The sequence below is a fragment of the Pteropus alecto genome, unplaced genomic scaffold (genome assembly GCF_000325575.1).
Source record: "Pteropus alecto unplaced genomic scaffold, ASM32557v1 scaffold5, whole genome shotgun sequence".
Classification (NCBI taxonomy): Eukaryota; Metazoa; Chordata; class Mammalia; order Chiroptera; family Pteropodidae; genus Pteropus; species Pteropus alecto.
This window is the reverse complement of record NW_006441953.1, coordinates 21813529-21837169: the sequence shown is the minus strand read 5'-3', so window position 1 is coordinate 21837169 and position 23641 is coordinate 21813529. Positions and strand designations below refer to the sequence as shown.

The 23641-nt window shown below is 37.8% G+C and overlaps 1 protein-coding gene across 5 annotated transcripts in view; it reads right to left on the bottom strand.

The window, feature by feature from the left end:
* Window positions 1–23641, bottom strand: part of KCNIP4 (potassium voltage-gated channel interacting protein 4) — a 950399-nt gene that overhangs the window by 81931 nt on the left and 844827 nt on the right. Inside the window, exon 2 of one of the 5 annotated variants that reach the window (XM_006918962.2) lies at window positions 18957–19058. The exons of the other annotated variants lie outside the window; for them this stretch is intronic. Within the exon in view, the coding sequence (XP_006919024.1) occupies window positions 18957–19058 (102 nt within the window). The remainder of the gene's footprint in view (window positions 1–18956; window positions 19059–23641) is intronic. 5 annotated transcript variants of the gene reach the window in all.

The following is a 23641-nucleotide window of genomic DNA, read 5'->3' as shown; positions in this document are numbered from 1 at the left end:
CTTCTGATATTTACAATTTATTAAATTGGTTTAATAGTGACTTGATCAGGATGGCAGTAACATCGTGATGAGAACAACTATCTTCTAATGATATGCTACATATTGTTGTTTAGAAGCTTGGTCCAGGGGCAGGTATTGGAGGAGAGTTTGACTAATTTTACTCCAGGTTTTAGCTTGACATTAAACAATGCTGTAAGATTCTTAACTAGAGCATCGGAAACTACTGAGAAATTCCGGAGCAAGAAGGTGGTACTGTTGTCCATGTAAAGTCCAAGTCCAGCACATCAGGACAGTGATGAAGCTGCATGGAGAGAGATTTCCACAACTATTTTATATGACACAGATGTAATTTCTTTTCTCCCTTCCTTTCTACATCAAAAACTTGCACAGGTGTCAATAAGATGCCGTATACTCAGAGCATCCCATCACTTAGTTCCACCCCTCATGGTGCTCAAAGGGGGTGCCATTATAATCAGTTGAGGACACAAATTATTAGGAGTTGAGGAATTTGCTCAAGTCTGCACAGCTGTACAGTTGATAAGTAGGGGAGCCGGAATCTGACCCAAACTTATTTTTCTTCTTCCTCTTCTATTATTTGACTTCTCTGGATGGAGAGTTCAAACCTGGGCCACTCTTTAAGCTTTGCCAGACTTGAATGCTTTATCTCAAACATGTGAAGGCCTGGAAGTCCTCTCAGCTCTTCCTGTCTTCCTGACCACTCACCCATCCACCCACCCACCCAGAGCTATTTTCAGGCACACAAAGAGAGTGTAGAGACAATGAACTCCAACGCGGTCACGCATAGAAAGCAGTCCATCCATCTGAAACACTGGGGAGTATCAGAACTTCCCACAGCACCCTGAACAACTGGAACCTCCCAAATTTTTGTTATTCAGACATATTTCTTCAACTCTGGCTCTAAAAGTATGTTAGGACCAAAAATGCCTTTTACCATTGTACTTTATCCTATTTAATATGCATATGTCACCTGGAAAATAAAAAGTTATTTGAAAATGGCCAATTGTTCTGAATATCTTTTGTTAGGGACTGTTGCTGGCAATAACATTGCAATTTCCACCCCAGGAGAACTTGAATTATTTTGCAATTTCGTGATTGAATTCAATCACTTACAAAATATAACTACTCAGAGTAAAATCGCTTGAGTATTTCTCTCAGCACATGTGAATGGATAATCTATCTCTTTTTTATAAACATAAATAACTCCTTTTACAGCTTAAATTTTAAAATATAATCACTTAATTGGAAGGCTTATTATTAGCATTAACCATATTATTACTTCAGCAAGTCGTGAATATTCCCTTATGAAAGAGTATTCTTTCATAGGTGATAGAGTCTTACTTGCTTTTTGATAAATGAAAGAAATAAAAATTATATTGTCCATCATTATACACAGAGAGAAAATCCACAATAAAACTCTGAAGTCGGGAGAGAAGGAAACAGGGAATGTGATTGAACGTGCACATAGAAGCAGACTGAAAAGATGGATATTCTAGGATTTTCTTGTCGCCAGGAAAAGCAACAGCTGAGAGGAACTATGATCAAAGAGAAATTTTAAAAAGGAGTCAGACGAGGAGAGAGGTGAAGAAAGATAGTTCATGGTAGTTTACAAAATCAAAAATGCCCGAACAAAAGGGTTCCTCCTGAATTTTTATAGAGCTTTTGCTCGTGTAAGCACTTTACATTTATTAACTTATAAAATTCCCATCTGCACACCGTATTCTGTTCTCAAAATGACGACACTGGCACAGAGAGATTAGGTAACTTGTCCATGGTCATACAGCAGCAGAGCCAGAGTGTGAACTCTGGAGAGTCTGGTTCCAGGGTTCGTGTAATTCACTATTCTGTCTGCCCCTTATAGAAAAAGAGGGAGGACGATGCCCCATTTATCTAGAAATCACACGCCCAACCAAGAATCAGAAAATTAGTAACAAAAGGGCTCTAAGCAAAAACTGGAGTTATGTTAACGTTGAAAGTGGCCTGAAATCTACCCCCTTACTTTGTAAATGCACATTTAAACACAGAGCCTCAGCTTTAGTGGCTGCAAATCAGACCCATGCACACATCAGTGGCAGAACTGGGCGTAGACCCCGGTCTCCTTGACTCCCTAGTGCAGTGCTTTGACAAATGCCTGTCACAGTGTCCTCATCTTCACCGCAGTCACAATTTTAATAAGCTCTGAGTCCACATCAGAAGCAGGTGGGGTGGGGGAGGAGAGGCACACACTAGTAGGAGCCCATGAACCATAGGAATAACATCTAACATTTGACATCCAGCTCTTCGTAGGATGCCAAATTATTTTTGCTTTTGTCATTATTGCTAAACATTATGATTCCTCTGTGCATAATAAATATTGTCACTCTGGCTTTCGTAGGAGTGGAAATCCGTGGTGAAAGGAATGTGTAACTTACAAAGGACATAAAAATAGGAAGTTATGGAGTCAGGATTTAAACATAAGTTTTCTGATTTCTAAAGGCTAGAAGTGACAGCTGATGGCCTGGGAACAAAGGAGGGAACATGAAATTGGAAAGGCACATGAGACTATCACAGCAAATAATAATTACAATAAAATAGTCCGTGACCAGTTGTGGTTGTTAATTACTAGGAAAGAGTTTTATTCAATTTACTTTATTTAAGAAGGTTTACATGCAGGTCACATTTTAAAATGACTGTTAATTAAAATTTTACATTAAAAAAACCTATTGTAAAGGAATATATAGTTGAAAATCTTTATTTTTGCAAAATATAATGCCCGATTCATAAAATGCTACTGTGTTATGTGATGCTGTAGAAAGCAGACAAAATAGGTAGGATCTATGATCTAGGAAGTTAAAAAGAGTTTGGGTAAGTTTAGTAATAACACATTCTTGATGGCATAGTAGGGGGATGTTTTGAAACTAAATATCAGTGGTGGCGGTAACATTCTGCCACAAAACACATGTCCATCGTGGCCATGTTTAAAACGGAGTATTTGAAAAAATGAGCAGTGAGTTCGGTTTTGTTATGTTCCTTCTAAGTTAAATCTAGTTTAGGCCCAATGCCAGGTGGACATTTATTGTGTAATGAGAATAAATTAGTAAAACTGAGTCCCTTAATTCTCTCCTATGTCACTAGCATAAAAATGAGCATAAAATCATACCTAATATTACAGTATAGGGTGACTGTGAGTATTAAATAAGATGGTACGTGTGTCTGGAGCACAGTCAACACTCAATCATAATGTCGTTGAGATTGTAACGGTATTAGTATTAATTACATTAACATCTAGTATCACCTATGATGTAATAAGCAGAACAGTGCCTGGGAGCATTCATTCTGGTGAATTATTGTTTCTCCAAGTTTTTGTTTTTTCCTGTTTCTCTTTCTCAACTCTGTCCCAGGATCCTGTGTTTAACGTCTCCATGCCTCAATTTTAAAATCTATAAACTGGGATATAATACTTGTATCAATTTCATAAAGTTGTTTTGAGAGATTGTTTGAATTACTTACTGACATATACTAATTAATCAATAAAGGGGAGTAATTTTGATTATTAATGTTTATTGCATACTTACTAGAGTCATTGTTTTAGAATCTTCAGGAATGAGATCTCTGTTACTACACTTCTTGAGTTTGAATCCCTTTTTTGCCTCTTGTTGGATGTGTGACCTTGTGCAAGGTGCTTAGTCTCTCTATACTTCATCCATAAAAGAAATATAATAATAGGACCTACTGCAAAGAATTGTCAAGAAATTGAAATAAAAGAATGTGTAAAAAGCATTTAAAATAGAGTGTGGTGCATGGTGTTTAAAATGTCAATTATTACCATCTCATTTAATTATTAAGAAGTCCTTCAAGGAGAGTATTATCTTGTTTATTTTAGCAGGATAAATTGAGGTATGCTGAGGTTGACTAACTTGCTCAAGGACACACACTAAAGATTATTCCATCATTCACCAAAGCCCTTGCCCCCAAAATTGCACCTAGCATGTTTTTTTTTTTTCCCAGAGACTCTGCACTGACCAACTAATGATAGTAGAATCCACTGGACACCTAAACTCCCTTTGGGACCTTTGTACCGTTCCAGTTTGGTATTGACATGAGGTTAAGGACCATTTTTGGAATGGAATTCGAAGCAATAACCTAGCTTTATTGCCTGCCCTTTCCTCTCACACACCTTTTGATGTAATATCTCAGATAATTGGCTATTCTCTAAACAAAGCCTGCATCATTAACTTGTAACCTTTTGCTTACACTACTTCCTCTCCATGGATCTGCCTTTCTTTCTTCTCAACCATCTCTCCCTATTCTCTTTAAAGTTCATCTCATCGGGGACAGGACTTCACGGAGGAGAGGCCTCCTCAGACTTCCATGCAGCTTGTGCACTTGTGTGTTGTTGGCTCTGATTGCTTTGTATCTCATTGACCTGCTTGATTATCTGTCATTCTTCTGTGTGAAATGTGGATATCTGGAGGCAAGAGACTTATCTCAGTTATCTTTTTACTACTGACACCTAGCATGGCTCTGGACATTAGAGATAGTTCATCCATTCATTCATTCATTCAATATTTATTGAGTGTCTATTATGAGCCAGGCACATCTCAAGGCACTGAAGACACTGAAATAAACAAAAAGGACAAAATCCTTGCTCTCATAGACCTTAAATTCTAGTGAAAGAGTCCCTAATAGGACATCCAAGTCGAGCTGTCACTGAACGGATGGATATATGGGTCTGGAGTTGAGGAGTACAGTCTGAGCTAAAGATGTAAATGTCAGAGTTATATTTAAGATCATGAAACTCAGTGAGATCACTAAGGGAGTGAGTGTTGACAGAGAAGAGTAATTGTTTTTTTGTTTTTTTGTTTTTTTTTAAGTGAAGGAATATATAAAGACATTAGGCCAGAGAATTTTGGTGATTCTGCTGTAGGCAAGCCCAGGAGAGGACCAACTCAGAAATTATCCAGTTTTTAAGAATTACTCTTGATGATGGGTGTTCCCTCCTGGAAATTTTGTCTTGAAGCTTCCTGCTCATGGTGGCATTTTAATCAAGAAGAAAATAGCTGAGCTGCATGGCTATACTTAACACAGGCATGATTTTCACATATTCTTCATGTTTTAAAACATTTGTCCATGGGAAAGTGGTGTCTTTCTTTGAGTTGTTTTTTCCCTCAGTAGCTAGGGGAAGCTTGGATGAATTATGCCTCCCAAATAATGGTGCCTAAACTCATCTTAATGGGACTAAGATGCTGTAGTCATGGTAAACATCATAGACTCTCCCCTTGTGTCACCAAGTGGAGATTAAGTTGGATATGACCTCAGAGAATCAGGGAAGAAAGCTTCCCTGAAGCAATAAGTCATGAAAATGTATTGCCTATACGATCATCTAATCTATGACAAAGGAGGCAAGAATATATAGTGGGGTAAAGACATTCTCTTCAACAAATGGTGTTAGGAAAACTAGATGGATACATGCCAGAAAATGAAACTGGACCACCTTCTTGCACCATATACAAGAATAGACTAGGAATGGATTAAAGACTTAAATGTAAAACCCCAAATCATAAAACTTCTGGAAGGAAACATAGGCAGTAAACTCTCCGATATTGCTATTAGTAATTTTTTTCTGATATGTCTCCTCGGACAAGGGAAACCATCACCACCACAACAAAATAAACAAATGGGACTACATTAAACTAAAAAGTTTTGCACAGCAAAGGAAACCATCAACAAAACTAAAAGACAACCTACTGAATGAGAGAAGATATTTACCTACAATACATCTGATAAGGGGTTAATGTCCAAAATTTATAAAGAACTCATACAACTCAAGAACAACAACAACAAAACAATCCAATTAAAAATGAGCAGAAATACCTGAATAGGTAATTCTCCAAAGAGGATATAGAGATGGCCAATAGACATATGAAAAGATGCTCAAGGTCACTATTCATCAGAGAAATGCCAATTAAAACCACAATAAGCTATCACTTCACACCTGTCAGCTTGTCTATCAACAATAAATCAAAAAAACAACAAATGCTGGTGAGGATATAGAGAAAAGGGAACCGTCATACACTGTTGGTGGGATTGAAAATTGATACAGCCACTCTGGAAAACTGTTTGGAGTTTTCTCAAAAAATTTAAAATTGAACTAACTTTTGACCAACCCATTGCACTTCTAGGTGCTTATTTAAAACAAAACAAAATAAAACACCCGTTCGTAGAGATCGATCCACCCCTATCTTCACAGCAGTGCTATTCACAATAGCCAAGATATGGAAGCAACCTAAGTGCCCATCTGTAGACAGCTGGGAAAAAATAATAGTTCATATGTACAATGAAATATTACTCTGTCATAAAAATTGAGCTCTTACCATTTGCAATGACATGGATGGATCTATAGGGTATTATGCTGAGTGAAAAAAGTCAGACAGAGAAAGATAAATACTATATGATTTCACTTTCTGCTATTATGTGGACTCTAAGGAACAAAAGAAATGAACAAACTAAATGAAAACAGACTCACAGATACAGAGAACAAACTGGTGATTACCAGAGGGAAGGAGAGTTGAGGGCTTGGGTGAAAAAGGTGAAGAGATGAAGTACGAATTAGTTACAAAACAGTCATGGGGATTTAGAGTACAGCATAGGGTATACAGTCAATATTATTGTAATGGTTGTGTCTGGTGCCAGATGAGTGCTAGGTTAAATTGGGGAGATTACTTCATAGATTATATAAATGTCTAACTTCTTAAAATTGAAAATGAATGAATGAATGAATGAATGAATAAATAAATAAATAAATGGGAAATTTATTGCACAGGCTCTGCTTCATCTCCCATACTAGAGTAAAAGCTTTCGGCGGACGGGATCTATGTTTGGTTTATTCACGGTTGCATCCTGGGCATGTAGGATAATTCCTGCCATGTGATAGGTACTGATAATAATCTGTCAAATGACTAAATGACCTGGGCATGAATCCCAGCTCTGTCGCTTAATAGCTATATAATTGGGGTTAGTTGCTTAAAACCTCAAATTCTTATTCTCCTCAATTCTTAGATGATGATAATAACAGCGCTTGAACATTAACTCTAAAGAGTAAATGGAATAATGTATGTAAAGAATTTTTCATAGTGTATGGTATACGATAGAATCTATATGCATGCTTTCTGCTATTATTATGATGATTTTGCCTCCAACCCTTCTGACATCTCACCTAAAGCATTAATTAAATCTACACTGTCACTAAGATATATTAAATGTGATTTTTATTACGTCCAGGAACACTCACTGGCAAATTTGCCTACCTCCGAGCAGACTCGGAAAACACTACAATGTGCTGTGGAATTGTTTTTCTACCCAAAGTCTCCACTGAGAATGTTTTACTGAAAGTGAGTAAGGTTTTCTCTGTCAGTTCATCTCCAGAAATTTTTTTTTTCTTCTCCTTCTCCTTTTTTTTTTCTGGAAGCTTACAAGCAGAGATGGGCCAGCTCTTCTGTAATGAGCTTCTGCACATTGCAGTTGTTGTTCTATTTCCAATGATAAGAAAGCAATTTGAAAGTAAGGAGGCTAAATTTTAACCCTTCAATCTAAGCAGATAACATAACAATGCTGTGTATTTTGTAGACCTGGTGGCTGTAAAATTGAGTTTGCTTGAAATGTGAGGCTCATATCAGTGTCTAAAGGAAATCAGCAGAAGCCGGCATTGACTGGACTCATGTTTAGCTCAAATATTACTTTTTAGGTTTATGCAAATAGAAAATAGGTATTTATGACTTCTATTAGAAACTACATGAGTGACCAATTATGAAATCATTAATAAAAGAGGAAAAAAACAGAGAAGGCTTTTGTTTCTCTAAACTTCTACGTAGCTCCTTATAAATAGTCATCACTCTACCCCTTTTGGCTAAAATCAATAGAAAATAGTGAAAAAATCAAGTAGGAAGAAAAATGTTTCATCATACAGATAACCTGAAAAAAAAATACATCTATCAGCAATAAAGGTTATGTCAGGAATGGTTTGTATTCTTCAGACATTTTAAGGCAACACATCTAAAATAAAATGATCACTTTTTCTTAACTTCCATGACCTTCTCTGTTCCTTATCTTGCTTAATGTTGTCAGTATCCTTTTGGCGGAATCGCATCCATTTCCTATCTTTCACTCGACACCATCAATTTTTCCCCATTGTTTCCAATTACACCTTCACCGTGTGTTTCAAGTCCATCCTCTCCCTTCTCTGACTATGCCCTTCTAAGGCACAGTTTAGGCATTTGTCCTCACCTGTAGGCAGGGAAGTCCAGTGGTAAGACTGCAAGCTATGGCATTACACCGTTTGAGGTAAAATTCCTCCTTTGACACCGAGTAATTGTGAGATCTGGGTTAGTGATTTAATGTCTTCGTTTAGTTCTCTCATTGAAGTGGAGGTTATATGATTTATTTGGGGATCATTTTTTCAGTATGAGTTTTGGTTGGTTTCTTGATTCATACCTCAGTACTCAACCAGCTGTTGCTGACAGTTTTGACACCGTATCCACGTCATGTCAAACATTGCATTTGATCCTTTGCCTGTCTTTTCCCTGACTTCAAGTTCACCATTGACTCATCTAAAGCTGGACTGGCATCCAGCTTTCCCAACTGCTGGCTGGTTTTAGTCACCTCAAAACCCAATCAAAACAAGGATTCGTTCCCCATTTTGACCAAAAGGAAATAAAAACAGAATATTGAAGAGATATCTGCACTCCCTTGTTCACTGCAGCATTATTCATAGTAGCTAAGATATGGAAACAACCTGTGTCCATCAACAGATGATGGATAAGGAAAAGATATACAATGGGATATTATTCAGCCAAAAGAGAGGAGCAAATTCAGCCATTTGTAGCAATGTAAGTGGGCCTTCGGGGACTTATGCTAAGTTAAATAAGCCAGATAGAGAAAGAGACATACTTTATGGTATCGCTTATATGAAGACTCTTAAAAATAATAATTAACAAATAAAAGTCAAATTCATACAGACAGAATAAAAAACTGATTGCCAAGGGCCAGGGGTGGAGGGAAATAGGGTGAAGTTGACCAAACTTTCAGCTGTAAGATTAATAAGGTTTGAGGATCTAACGTAAAACATGGTGACTATAGTCGACAACACTGTATTATATAATTGAAATTTTCTAAGAGTAGAACTTAAACGTTCTCATACACACAAAACAACAAATATGTGAAGTGATGGATATGTTAATTAACTAGATGGGGGAATCTTTTCACAATGTATACAAATATCATATCACCATGATGTACACTTTAAATATTTTACAATTTTGTATGTCAAATAACTCAATAAACCTGAAATAAAAATAAACAAGTAAAAGCCTTGGCTGACTTCCCATTGCTTTTCTTTACTGTTAAGTCCACACTCATGCTGGCAGCTGGGACCTTTAAACTCTGGTCCAGCTCACTCTCCCAGGCTGCTTCCCTTCCCTACTTCTCATTCCTTCTGCCTCATCTTTGAAAGAACTTAGAAAGCTCCTCCTCCTTTTTGTATCACCAGTGAAATGACGATTCTTCTCCCAAGGGCTCTGATGAAATATTACCTTTTTGAGAAATGCGCCGAGGTGAGACGCAATCTCATAATAATCATGATTGTCATAGTATGTATAGAAGAACAGCATCAGCAGCCAACCTTTATTGACTGCTACTAGCCAGTCACTATTGCAAACACTTCACGTGCTCATTTAATCATTTGAGCAAACATATAATATTTGCTACTATTATTTCCACCTTACACATGAGGAAATTGAAGCTCAGAAAGGGTAAGCAACTTACCTAATATTTCCATAGCTAATTATTCACAGAACCAGGATTTGAGTCAAGTAGACTAATCCTACTATTACCGCTTTGTAATTTCTTACACTAATACCTCTCTAGTATTGCCTCTCATAACATTTTATTTGTATTCATTGTACCTGAGTGATCTACATACATGTCTGTTTGTATCAGCACAGAGTCAGCCTTCAGATGTAGTAATCTATGTGTTCTCCTGTTTCTGGCACTTGTATTGTTCACATAGTTAATGCTCTATTAATGTGTGTTATGTAGATGTGAAATCTACTGAACCTGCCAACAGGAAACTACTGTCCTGGAACTCCTGTCTCTGGCTTTCCAAGACTCATTCTTGACTTAATGAAAATCCCTAGTAGATACGTGATGGCCTGGGAAAAGGAGCGCCCCCTTTCTTATTTGTTGCTAAATATCTATGAAACATTGGACGAGCTGCTTATCTCTCCGTTTTTTTTTACTTTGTTAAATGAAGACTCTAACCCCTGTGATCTGTCATTCTCCCAGGAGAATTATGAGGGTGAATTGAGATAATCAAGAGAAAGAATTTTAAAACCAGTAAAAGAACATACAAAGGGATGGGACAACTATTCTAATTCATAAAGCACATAGTTTACAGTAAATTAAGTGATACTACCTGTTGTTATTAAATCTGGGTTAAATGGCATTTCTAACTTCTCCCACATTCTGCTTTCATGAGTAGTGAGGTACCATGAAAAAAGGAAATCACATGCTAGCTTTCAAACATCCATTTGTCATAGCCAGAAATAAGCAATGCCATCTCACTAGCTCCTGCAATGTTAGATCTGTACTGAGACTTGAGACGCAGTCTGTACTTCTCATTTGTACGTGGTTGGACTGAGGTTGGAGAGGGGAAACAACTCGGCCAGGAGGCCACCACAATCTCTGGACAATACAAGCTATGCAAGGGTGTTCCATGTTGAGTAGGTGAGTAGAAAGAGACTCTGTCTTCTTTATTTTTGTAAACCGACCAAAACAATGACCATAACTAGAGAACTGGTTAAGTGCAAAGACTCTGGAGCTCAATTGCTGGATTCAACCTCTCTCCCTGCACCCACACCTTCTACTAATGAGGTGATTCGAGCAAGTTAACTAACCTCTCATCCCTCATGTGGCTATTTTGTAAAATGGAAATAATAAAGAATGTCCATCCAATAGCATTATTATTAAACTGTGCACAGCACTTAGAATTGTATCAGCCACACAGTAAGTGGTAGATGGTTGTTAAATAAATAACAATAACATGAGAGAATTCTGTCATAACATTTTTTGAGCTTATACAGATGATGACATTTAAGGGCCTTGATTTATACTTGCAGATTTAGTTTATAAGTCATTATGATTTATGCTTCTGTTTCTCCAAAATTTTTCCTGACTGTATGCTCAGATCAAAGTTTTTAGCTAAAGTCACTAAGGAGTTAACATGAGATTAATTAATTGTCAGAAGGTTAAACATTTTTTTTTTAATTTCCTGGAGGTTACTGTTGTATTTTTAATTGGTATCATGTTGGCAGTTCAACTCACTTTTTGGAAAACAAATCTGCCAACAGCCAGATGTTGATGGTTTCTCAGCCAAGAGAGGCATCTGAAACTTTCCATGATCAATATGCTACCAAGAAAAACACAACACTAAAATGGTATGCCATATTTGATACCAAAAATCCAAAGTAAAGTTAGGAAATTATGTTTTGCAATTCCACAAGGCAATATGCTGATGGTGCCTTATGGGTTATGAGTAGTCTAGGCTCACGATAACCTTGTTGCATTTGCTCTCCCATCTGCTCAAATCAACAACAAAAAATCCTGAAAGGAGGCTTTAATTTGGTGAATCAATTGTTTTGGTTGAATGAGGGCACTAAGATTTTACTGAGTAGATGTTATTATGAAGCAAAGTTAAATAAAACATGTATATAAATATAAACACACATATAATTGTTTATTATTTTAGTTTTTTGCATTTGTTCCTTACCATTATTATGCAGTAAGTAATCTCTTTCACCATAATGTCCTTTGGATAAATATAGAAAATAGTTACTTTAGAAAAAAAATTGGGGAATGGAGAGATACAGTAAATTACTCCGTTATTCAATGAAGAGATATAGCCACAGACTTGACAGCACTTATTTTTTTTTAAAGAAAAACATTGGTGTTCACACCTAGTAGAATAGCTAGGGATTTCTTGATACTAAGCCATTCATAAACCAACTAGTTAAATTTCTTAACCCTATAATTCTCTACTCAATATCAATATACATGTTTGGGCAAGTTGTCAGCCTTCAAGGTGTCATAGAATTGGGAATAAATCTTATAAGAAGAAGAGCGAGCAGTGTGACTGACTGAGAATTGTTGGTCTTGTAGATCCCCAACTCCGGGCTCCCAAGACATACAGAATATGGAAAACATCTCTATCTGGCCTCTTGAGTCCCTCTCTGTCCTTCTGCATGCTGCTCTGGGTCTGGGAGGCTGGCCTTTATGGGTGTCCTCTGCACTCCTTGCCCTCTGGCTTCCTCTTGGGTTTGGTCAATGGGAAGCCCCAATAAAAGATCAGAGAGGAGGAAAAGAAAGAAGTTGTAGTTTTATTCTTTGGGCTCCCTCCTTGGTGGCGCTGGGTTGGTAGTGGCTGCATTCCTCTTCCAAGGGCCAGAGTTGCTATTGTGAAGCCCTCTCTGATAGCTGGAGCTATAGCTATAACTGGCAACTGTCTGGTAACTGGCAGCCTAGAAATAAATCCCTTTCACTCTTGCTAGCCTTGTTTGCTTCAGCAACCTTGTTGGGTCCAGAAACCTTGTCCACACCTTTGCAAATAATCCCTTTATTAAACCCCTCTGAATTGCCTCACTTAAGTGGGCCTTGTGTTTTCTGCTTGGACGCTGACTGATACCAAATCATAAAATTCTAGTGCTAAAAAGTCTTGGACTTGGAGTTAAACTCTGTGATTTCGAGCAAATTATTTCCCTTCTCTAGACCTCAGTTTCCTCTTAAAAATAGGGTATATTACTTATAATAGGCTATTATTATTGTTGTTGTTATGATACATTATAATACTTATAACATTTAGCATATGACGACCTTTTGCTTAGATAGTATCTAGTCCAAAGGACCCTTCTATGTGCCAACTCCATGAAATTAGCCTTTGCTCTTTTTAAATTTTTCCAGTAAGGATTCTTCTGTTGATATGACAGTCCCATATTTTGTAGTCATTCAACAAGAGTATCTGTATCATAGGACAAAGGGGACTTGGGGTGTAGGTTTTATTCCGACTTCTGGTTGTGTGATTCAGCACAAACCATTACATTTTCAGGCTACAGTTGTTTGAAATGTAAAACAGGAGTGTAAGCTCCACCTTCCTGGAGTAAGAGGGCAGACCTAGTGCTTTCTCAAGTTTCCAATTTGAAGATTTGTGATTTGCATCATAAAATATATGCCTTATGCGATATATGCAATATACACCTAAAGGTGTATATTGAGTAGACAACTGCAAGATTAAGGAGTTTAACTAGCTCTTTCATGAACGGCTTTAGTATCAAGAAATCCCTGGCTACTCTACTCTATGCGAGCACCAATACTTTTTCTTTAAAAAAACAAATGTCGATTTGTATCAAGTAATTCGTTTTATCTTTCTATGCCCCAGCTCGGCCTGAGGATGTGAAAGAGACAGCAGGCCCTGGAGTCAGAACCCCAGCTCTGCCAATTGGGAAAGTTGTTTTACTTCTCTGTGCCTCAATTTTCTCAGCCATTATCTGGGGAGGAAACAATACACCTGCCTCAGAAGGTGAGTGGGAGTACTGATTGAGTGAATACTTGTCATATATTCCTACCTGTGATGTTTCATGTGCTAAGTCCTTTATGTGAATTATCTTGTTTAGCGCTCACAACAACCCAGTTTTTTGATGATCACCAGGGTCTTTCTTTCGATACTGTGAATAAACTATGTGACTTTCCTCCTTAGGAACGTTGCACTTATTGCTTCCTCTTCCTTGAAACTCTCCCTTCCGACCCTCACATTACTGGCTTCTTCTTGTTTTACGGTCTCAATGCCACCCTGTCAACAAGGCAAAGTAGCTCCTCTGCCTGCATTCAGTTTCTATCATATTACCATAGTGTTACTTCCTTTATAACAGTCATCAATTCCTAAGACTATCTTTATTTTCATGTTTGTCATCTTTCTTTTCATAAAAGCTCCATGAAGGAAGTGAAGTGATATGTCCTACTCTCTGTTCCAAAGCCAGTGCCTAGAATCGGGCTTGCCACACACGGTCTCTCAAAAAAGTATTGTGCAATGAATGACAAAATAAGGAAACTAAGGGGCCAGAGAATTCATCTGGATAACCCCAAGCATTTTGTTTAGCAAGGGGCACAATAGCAAGAATTCAGATGCATGCCAGATGACAATGAAGCCCACGCTCCCTCCATTCTACTCTTTTGGCAGTTTTCGGAAATGATAATGAGGGTCTGAGCAAGAGCCCTACAACAAGAGATGAAAAGAAGTTAATTTAAAAGCTATTTCAGAGAAAATTGACCAGAGCTTAGTGCCCAATAAGATGGTGGGTGGGAGAGCATAAAACGAAGGGAAGATGGTTCTGACTTCAGCATCTGCACAGTTAGTGGTACCAATGAATGAGGTAAGAAACGCGGGGAGTGGGGCTGAGCGGTGGAGATCAGGACACTCCATCTGGCTGGTGCGCTCATCTGCATCCTGGCACGGGTGTTCTAAGAGTAGTGGGAAATTGGCTACACGGGATGGGGCCCGAGTTTTGCACAAACTAATCCTTAACTTATGGCCCAGGTATTGCCAGCATTAGTCACTACCTCTTTTCTCATTCTTGTTGGGGAGTTACTAATGTCGGGAGAAAGACATTAATTCTCACTAGATGACATCCATCACCCCTGCTCAGCCACCAGCCAGGCTGCTCCATTGGAGGCCATTGCACAGATCTGTCATCTCCTTTCAAAATTGTGTTTGTTGTTCCCCAGAACTTTCCAAGGCAGTCGGACTCTGATATTTGTCTGACAGCCTTCTCAAACATCAGAGTCAAATGTGTGGTTTAAAATAAGGAGTTTGGGCTTATAATTTTTGCTGTTGGTTAAAGATGAGCAATACATTTGATTTTCAAAAATTTAAGAATGTCATTGGTTTTTCATGCAGAAAATCTTTGTAATGTGCTACTTCCTTTAATGCTTTCATTTGAGGTACGAACAGCAGAACTAATGTTTAAGCCTGCATTTAACCGATGACTATAAAATGCATATAATTTCCAAATATTGAGAATATTAAGTCTATGTAACAAAAAGCTCAGGAGGTGAAATGTATGATGTCTTTAAATATTTGAGAAGCTGACTCAAAAAACAGTTTTCCAATATACATTGGGAAGCTTGCATTCACATAATTTAATTCTTTCATATAAAAATTCCAAACTTGAGGGAGAATAATCTAAAAGACATACATAGGTATATGTATATAGATATTTGTACTTGGATATATGCACAGATATGTTTATCTCAGTGCTATTTATGTTATGAGGTAAAAGGTAAAAAGGGGGAAAAATCTAGATATCCAAAAGCCACAGGATCTTGTCAAAAAATAATATATGGTAAATATGCAATGTAATATTATGCTTACCATTAAAAATGACTTTTACAGAGTTTTAATAACAAAGTTAATATTGATGAAAGTGTGCAATGTAAAAAAAAGATAAAAATTTGGTATAGATGAGATTTCATTAATGCACATGCAGCCATGAAAAACGATATTACTGCTTATTTATGGTTACTTCAAGGTTAGGGGGTATAGTAGGATTATGAATGTTTTGTGTGGTATGAGTGTGTGTGTGTGTGTGTGTGTGTGAGTGATTTCCTATCCATTTTTACACTTTCCAAATTTCCTTCCATGGACGTAACTTTCACAAACAAACCATTCACCTTCCCAACACCCAAGGAGGAGGAGGAGGAGGAGGAGAAAGGCTGTCCTGTGGAAGAAGGGGCAGACATTGCACATGACTCTCAAGTGGGACCGATGTGGTTGGAAGTTCAAAGGAAAGCTGATTTGGGGTCACTGGAAGGAAGAAGCCTCCTTAAAGCAGGCTGTTACCAAATGGATGGCTTCCTGAAGAAGCCGTGCTGTCCCCTGGTGATGACAGGATCTGTCTGGGAACTAAGCAGGAGGTGAGGCTCCATGTCCTCCTATGCTCCCTTCCGACTCACAGCTTCTCTAATTTTGGGAATATAAGTGCTCCTTAACTCAGCAGGAGTGTAGGCTTTTCTGGAGAAACTATATTTTTTCTTTTGTTATTTGCATAACATTGATAAATCTCACATTTCTGCCAAGAAAAGTGAAAAACCCTTCCTTATCTGCTTTCCTAGAAAAAATTTTTTAGAATGAGTATCAGCCCTTTATTCCCTTGAAGCTGCATGGGATCTGGTGGAGGATATTTCCTCAGCCACGTTGCAGGTCATTGAATTAGCCCAGTCGAGTCTCACCTCACCACAGGGTGAGGTCCAGCATGGAGACATGTGGTGTCCCTGCTTTTCTTCCTGGTGGCCTAGGGTCCTCTGCCACTGTGGTATGTGTCTCTAACCACCTGCATTTTGCCTCATATTCTCATATCATCTTTTCAGTTCTGTGTCCAACTGCTTAGGGCCCAGATCATAGATGGAGGAGAATCTAGTGAAAACACCATTGTAAAGTAACATAGCAATGGAACAAATGTGATCTCCTTTCCAAATAATTTACTTCCACTCGCTGGGGTTTTCTTGTGATGGGTCACTAAAGGGGAAACTGGTGGTTACTGGGAGCAGAAGCTTTATACCTGGAGACCTTTTGGAGTCCACAAATCATAGCCCACATCTAGCGTGTGTTCAATATCAGCTGGTTCTGTGAAATCCCATTTTACAAAAATATCAGATTTTAGTGTTATTTTGTTCATCTTTTCAAATCTTCCCTTTTTTGTCTTTCAAGAAATGTCCTTACTTCTTCCTGACACTCGGGTTAAACATTGCCATGCATCCTCTATGAACATTTATTTGTGGGCTTTACCAAATATTGGTGCAGGAAGAGCACTAAGAAGGCATGATAATTTTGTTCTTCCCTGTGTGAATATAGAGATCCATTTGAAAGTTACATTTTACTGGTCTGCTTTGTACAAACGACTATATTGCTGGTAAATATCTGGAAAATTGGCAATTTTGTTTCCAACTCGAAAGGATAAAAGCAATGGTTATAACAACCAGCATTCACTAATCTATTGTAAATTAGCAATAAAAATATCTACAGCTTCATTATCATATAGGACTAGGGTTTTGGCATTGTTCTTGATCATGGCCTTCTAGGTTGCCAATGACATGTATGTTTTGTTTGTGCATGTGTGTGCAACAAAGGAAAAAAAATCAAAGCAATATTCCTCAACCATAATTTTCATTATTTTGTATATAGGATTATTACTAATAAAAGTAATCTTATCCCCTCTCTCCACGGAATGTTCTAGTAAGTCAGGGCTTTTTAAACACTGTTTTATTTACTACTCTCCCTCCCAATGCAGGAACAGGAACTGACATATTATAAATATGTGTTGAATGAATAAGTGAATTAATTAAATCTTATGATGATGATATATTACCTTTGGTCAGTGCCACTGAAATAAATTACTATTCTATTCTGGGACTTTTGACTGGGTGTATTGGGTTCTTTGAGGTACGTTCTATATTTTCTCCATTTCTTTTGTGGACACTCGTGAAATTTTAGGGCATTCACATTTTCGAATCATTATATGAGTCCCTCGGTTCCTACAAAACGGTGTGGCCAAATATAAAGAGAGTAGATAAAGACCTGAGTTAGAGCCCTCACCTAAAATGTCTCACCTAGCTTCTTAGTATTTTGCTTCTTCACTGGCAAAGAATACCACCTCGTCTGTCTGATTCTAACACTTGCTTGAAAAAAAATCATGTCTTAAAAAATATTTGTGAACACAGAGTATTTGTCAAGTGTCATTGTAAATTATCTATAGCATCTTAAAAAAGAAAAAAAAGGGTTTCCCTTTAGAGATCCTCTTTTTTTCTACTCCTTAAGAATGGCACACAATTGGAGAGAAAGAGAAAATGGAGAGTAAGATGATTAGTCTTATGTGTCAACTTGGCTAGGCTAGAGCACCCACTTATGCAATCAAACACTAATTTCAGTTACTGTCAAGATATTTTGCACACGGGATTGAAATCTACAATCAGTTGGCTTTCAGTAAAGAAGATTCCCCTGGATAACGTGGGTGGACCGCATTCAATCAACCGAAAAGACTGAGGCAGTAACTGAGGTTTCCTGGAGAACGAGAAATTCTGTCTCAAGACTGCAACATCACATCCTGCCTCAGTTTCCAGCCTGTCAGCCTGCCAACCTCCACAGTCGCGTGAACCGATTCCTTAAAATAAATATTTTTATATCTGTTTGTGTTTGTATATAAAGGATGTATATGTATATGAATATGAATATGTATGTATATGTTTGTACATGTGCATATGTATATGTATGTGCATGTTTCTGTGTATAAGCATGTATACATATACAAATGTATATGCATATATTGGTTCTGTTTTTCTAGAGAACCCTGATTGATACAGGTAGAAATTAAGCAAAAAAGAAAGTCACATTTGTGTAAATGTTTTCTACTTTACAGTAGTTTTTTGAACTTGATGATATTTCTGAAGTTTGGAAGTATCTAAATTACCATACCAAATGCATGTATGCGAGTCAAGAAGTTTACAAGGTAATAATATACTTTAAAATGATACAGCCGTTCCGCTAATAAGTTAGGCAACGGGAATCCAAGAGTTATCTGACTTTAGTCCTTACCCCTCAGATCAAACAAAATCTTCAAACGTTTTGAAGCCTAGACTCCTGTCACGAATGCGGTGCTGCCTGTCTACCTGCCAAACAGGATGCACCTGCCTCATCAACACACAAAAGTTCTCCTGCACATTTAGGTAAACAGGAGTATATCAACAGAGTTGGTTTTGTAGGATATAATGTATTGATTCTTTTTAGAAGCAGAGAACTGCAATGCATGCAGACCTAAACAAACAGAACAAGTAAACAGTTTGGGGGGGAAGAAAAGGGAACTTGCTTTGAACAGCAGGAGACGACGTTTTGGCGGCTGAGCAGGGCAAGAGCTTCCTGAGCCGCTCTTTGATGCTGCGCTTGGTGCTGTTCTGGGCGTAGAGGAAACCTAGAAGATACGCGATGTGTTCTGTCACGGCCGTCTTCGAAGAGAAACTGGGGCAGGCGGCGCGGTTTATCAGAGGACGCCCGGCAGACAGGATCTGGACTCGGCCATCCGCTCAGGCAATCACAGGCAGTAGGTTAGGGACCCCAGAAGGGAGAAAAAAAACATCCTTTTCTCCCCCTCTGTTTTTCTCAGTTTTTTCAGGGTTTCTTTTGAAAACTTTTCCTTATGTTGCGTTAAAGATAATGACTAGCAAGTGAAAACAGAATCATGCAAGTATATCTTTTGAGTAGCAAAAGTAAAATGTGGTAGATGTTTTTGTTCTTAGGGAATAAAACAAATACCACCGAAGGAGTTAACTGGATTGAAATTTCAATATTCAAACCAGCATGAAGGGCCCACATGATAATTTTCTGTTCTCATCACTCCCCATCTTTGATTACTGAGGAGATAGAGGCTCTGCATAAATCATTCACACCACAATCACCTGTTAGTACCTTTGCCTTCCCTGAAAGTGACAAAATAGATGTCCTTGATATGCAGCTCCATTAGCATAAGCTGACATGCCCAGAGACGAGACAGTCCTTCACATTTTTCAGGTGTCGACATTAATGAACAGAATTATTCAAGCAGAGTAATACCCAAAGCAGCAGCGTGTGTTTGCAAAATGTTAACCCAGGAACAGACGGAGCAGTATCTGTGACTTCAGATTGGTGGGGAGGACTCAGAGAAACCACTAGTGACCCACTGGGCAAACACGCAAACATTTGAAACAACTGTTGGTGTCAGGAGCCACAACTGTCCTAGTCAGCAAGAGCTTACTCACTCTGAGTGCCTAGAGCCTGAATTTGTATGTGTAATAAATATATTGCTTCCTTCAAATCAGTTTAGAAGGTTTGGGGAGCTCTAGTAGTGCAATCAGTTAGCGTGCGGTGCTTATACAGTTTAGAAGGTTTTGAATATAAAGCAACAACTAAAGGACCAATTTAAATTGGGGTTAGACCGTCTTTATGATATGGGCTGGTGATTGTATCGCTTGCTCCTTTTGTACTTTACAATTCTCATCTCGAAATTATAAAAAGTCCTGACCACAAGTTTGCTGATCTATTTCTCTTTGGGGCTGCTTCACCCCACATTAGTATCCGTTGGCTAAACACACGCATAGATCTCTGGTGTGTGTGTGTGTGTGTGTGTGTGCACGCGCGCACACGCGTGTGTGTCAGGAGGTGATAGTATACTAGTAGATACATAAATGAAAACAGATCATTTTCCTGCTTAAAATCCCTTTAACACCTTCACGTTATCCTTTGAAAAAATTCATACTTCCTACCGTGGATCCCAGTCCATGCATGATCTGGCTTTGCCTCATTCTGAAAGCATTTTCTACTGCCTTCCCTATTACTCCTAATGGACCATCAGTCATCGGCCATGGCCATGCTACCTTCCTTGCCTTTGTTGGAACTCACAAAATAGTCCCCATCCCCGCTCTTCACACTTACTTGGTGTGAATGTCTTGTTCACTTGATATCCTAAGTGCTTGTTTAGCATCTGGCACATGCGAGGAGATAAGCATATCTCTGACGAATGAGTGAATAAATTCACTTTCGATACCAGAAGAAGACCTGATTTTATTTCCTAGATTAGTATCAAAGTAAGCTTTCAAACTTGTAAAATAAAATAAATTCGATTTCTAGAAAACATCCATCAAAGTGTTATCTCCTTTGTTAACATCTCAGGACATCAGAGTGTTGCTTTAGCTCCTAAAGCAGGGTATCTGCTTCTTCTTTTCAAGTCACTGCAAACCTCGATGTCATTTGTAAAGAGCATAAAGAATTGAGGACTTTTGAAACTTTACAAGATGAATTCCATGGGAGACATGACAGTAATATCAATAGGCACATAAGGGAACACCCTTAGGGTGTGACCTGAATGCCCAAAACCACAAATGTCAGCCCCCATCTGCAGGGGCCAATAAGCATGAGGATCCCACCTTGTAAGGTCCACATAAGCTGAACTCCTCAGACAGATGATGCTCAAGCCTGACATGATAGCACCATGGATGGTGCACTGAGAGCCAAAGACTCTGACCTTCTGACTCGTGGTGGCCACTGGCATGGGACTGATGCACAGCTCTCAAAGTGCCTGGAAGTCACAGGAGAGAGTGTTGGAGATGAGAGAACTGGTATGAGTGACAGAGGGGTGGATCTGTGTGAGGATTAATTGTAGGTCATTGTGATAGTTAATTTTATGTGTCATTTGGACCAGGCTAATGGATGCCCGGATAGCTGGTAAAACATTATTTTGGGGTATGTCTGTGAGGGTGTTTCTAGAAGAGATTGGCAATCGAATTGGTAGACTGAATAAAGAATATCACCTTCACCAGCACTGGTAACCACTATCTAATAAGCTGAGGGTTTGAACAAAACAGAAATGCAGAGGAAGGGAGAATTTGTTCTCTGCTCGAGTTGAGACAACCATCTCTGCCTGCCCTAGACATTGGCTCTCCTGGTTCTCAGCCCTTCAGGTTTGGACTAGAAATATACCATTAGCTTTCCTGAGCCTCCAGCTTGCAGATGGCATATTGTGGGGCATCTCAGCTCTGTAATTGTGTGAGCCAGTCTCTCATAAGAAATCTCTTTCCATATATCTGTATATATCTTATTGGTTCTGTTTCTCCGGAGAACTCTGACTAATACTGTCATTGGCCAGGGTCTGGGTGATGTATACTCAGTGTCAGACTCCATAATATTGAGCAGACAGAAGCTGCTGTAGGTCTGAAAATTAAATGGAGGTAGAAGTCATTTACTGCTGAGAGGAAAAAAAAAATAATAAGAAATGAAAAAATAAGAAAAGAAAGAAAGAAACTGTACTAATCACCTCTGGTATTCACTAGAGAGTTCAGAAAGACTATATTTTTGGAGTAAGGGTTATTTCCTAGAGTAAGGGCCACACCTTATAACTCAATATAAGACTAAAATTGACCTATCTTAACAAATAATAGAACTAAAGTTGGCAAGAGCAAAAGGAATTCCTAGCAACTATGGAATGCCTTCTAGAAGAATAGATAACACACATTAAGATAACATAATCCAAACTCCTTATAATGTGTTATAACAATGTTCATCATGCTATCAAAATTAGCAGACATGTGAAGGAACTTTTTCATTAAGAAAAAGCAGTCAGTAGAAACAGAGCCTAGAATGACGCAGATGTTAGAATTAGCAGAAAATCACTTTAAAGAAATCATGGTCATAATAAGTAAACAGTTGAAAAATTTTAGCAGTGAAATTTAAACTACAGAAAGTAAACACATGTAAATTCTAGAAATGAAAAGTAAAATATCTAAAATGAAAATAAAAACCTTCTTTAGATGTGCTTAGTGGTAGATGGGGGCTATTGAAGAGTTATAAGCTAGAATAGAGATGTAAAGAAACAGATCATCTCATCTGTATAATAGAGAGGAAAAAAGATTAAAAATAAACAGATACTTAATGATTTTTGAGACAATATCAAGTAGTCTAACATGAATATAACTAGAGAAGCAGATGAGATGAAGAAAAAATTTTGAAAAAAATTGCCGAAATATTCCAAATTTGTTTATAAACATCAATGTACAGATCGTATGAGAAACTTGTTGAAACACAATCAATATTGATACAAGATGAATCAAATATAGTAAAACTGCTAGAAAAAATTGAGAAAAATCTTAACAGAATAAAATGACATATTATTACTTATAGAGGTACGATAATATGAAAGTGGTTTCTCATCAGAAACAATAGAAACCAAAAAAGAATGGAATAAGTGCTGGAGGAAATATACGGACTTTTTCAATACAGAATTCTAGATTCAGTGAAAATAGTTTTTTTGAGAATGAAGGTGAAATAAAGATATTTTCAGATAAACTAAAGCTGAAATTATGCCTACTAGATCTTCATTACGAGAAATACAAAAGGAATTTTTTCAAGCTGAAAGGTAATAACATGACATAGAAACTTAGATTTACAAGTAGAAATAAAAAACATTGGAAATTAATAATATGTGAATAAATATAAAATATTATCTTCATTTCCTCTCATTTCCTTTGTTTAAAACAAGCAACAAAAGTATGTGGAGTTTGTTACATTTGTAGATATAAGGCTTCAGATATTAATAGCTTAAAGAATGGGGAAGGTAAATGGAATTTTACTGTTGTATGTTTCACACAAAATCGTACAATATTAACTCTAACTAGTCTGAATAACCGGAGAAGACATATCACGATATTATCATCTCTAGATGCCAGGAGAGCAAGTAAAAGTAATAAAAGGTGCAATCAAAAATCCAACTGAGGAATTCAAATGGAAAACTCAAAATATTTAATTAACCCCAAAGAAGTCAGGGACAGAGAAACTGAGAAGCAAGGAGAATACATACTGAGACAGTAGACTTATATTTAACCATATCATGAAATCAGAAACCAAGGCTTTCTTATTCACTACTGTATCCCCATTGCCTTGCACAGTGCCTGATATATAAAAAGTCTTCAGTTGATATTTCTACTGAAAGCATGAAATCAGTCTACATGATGGTCTCAAAATGTACAG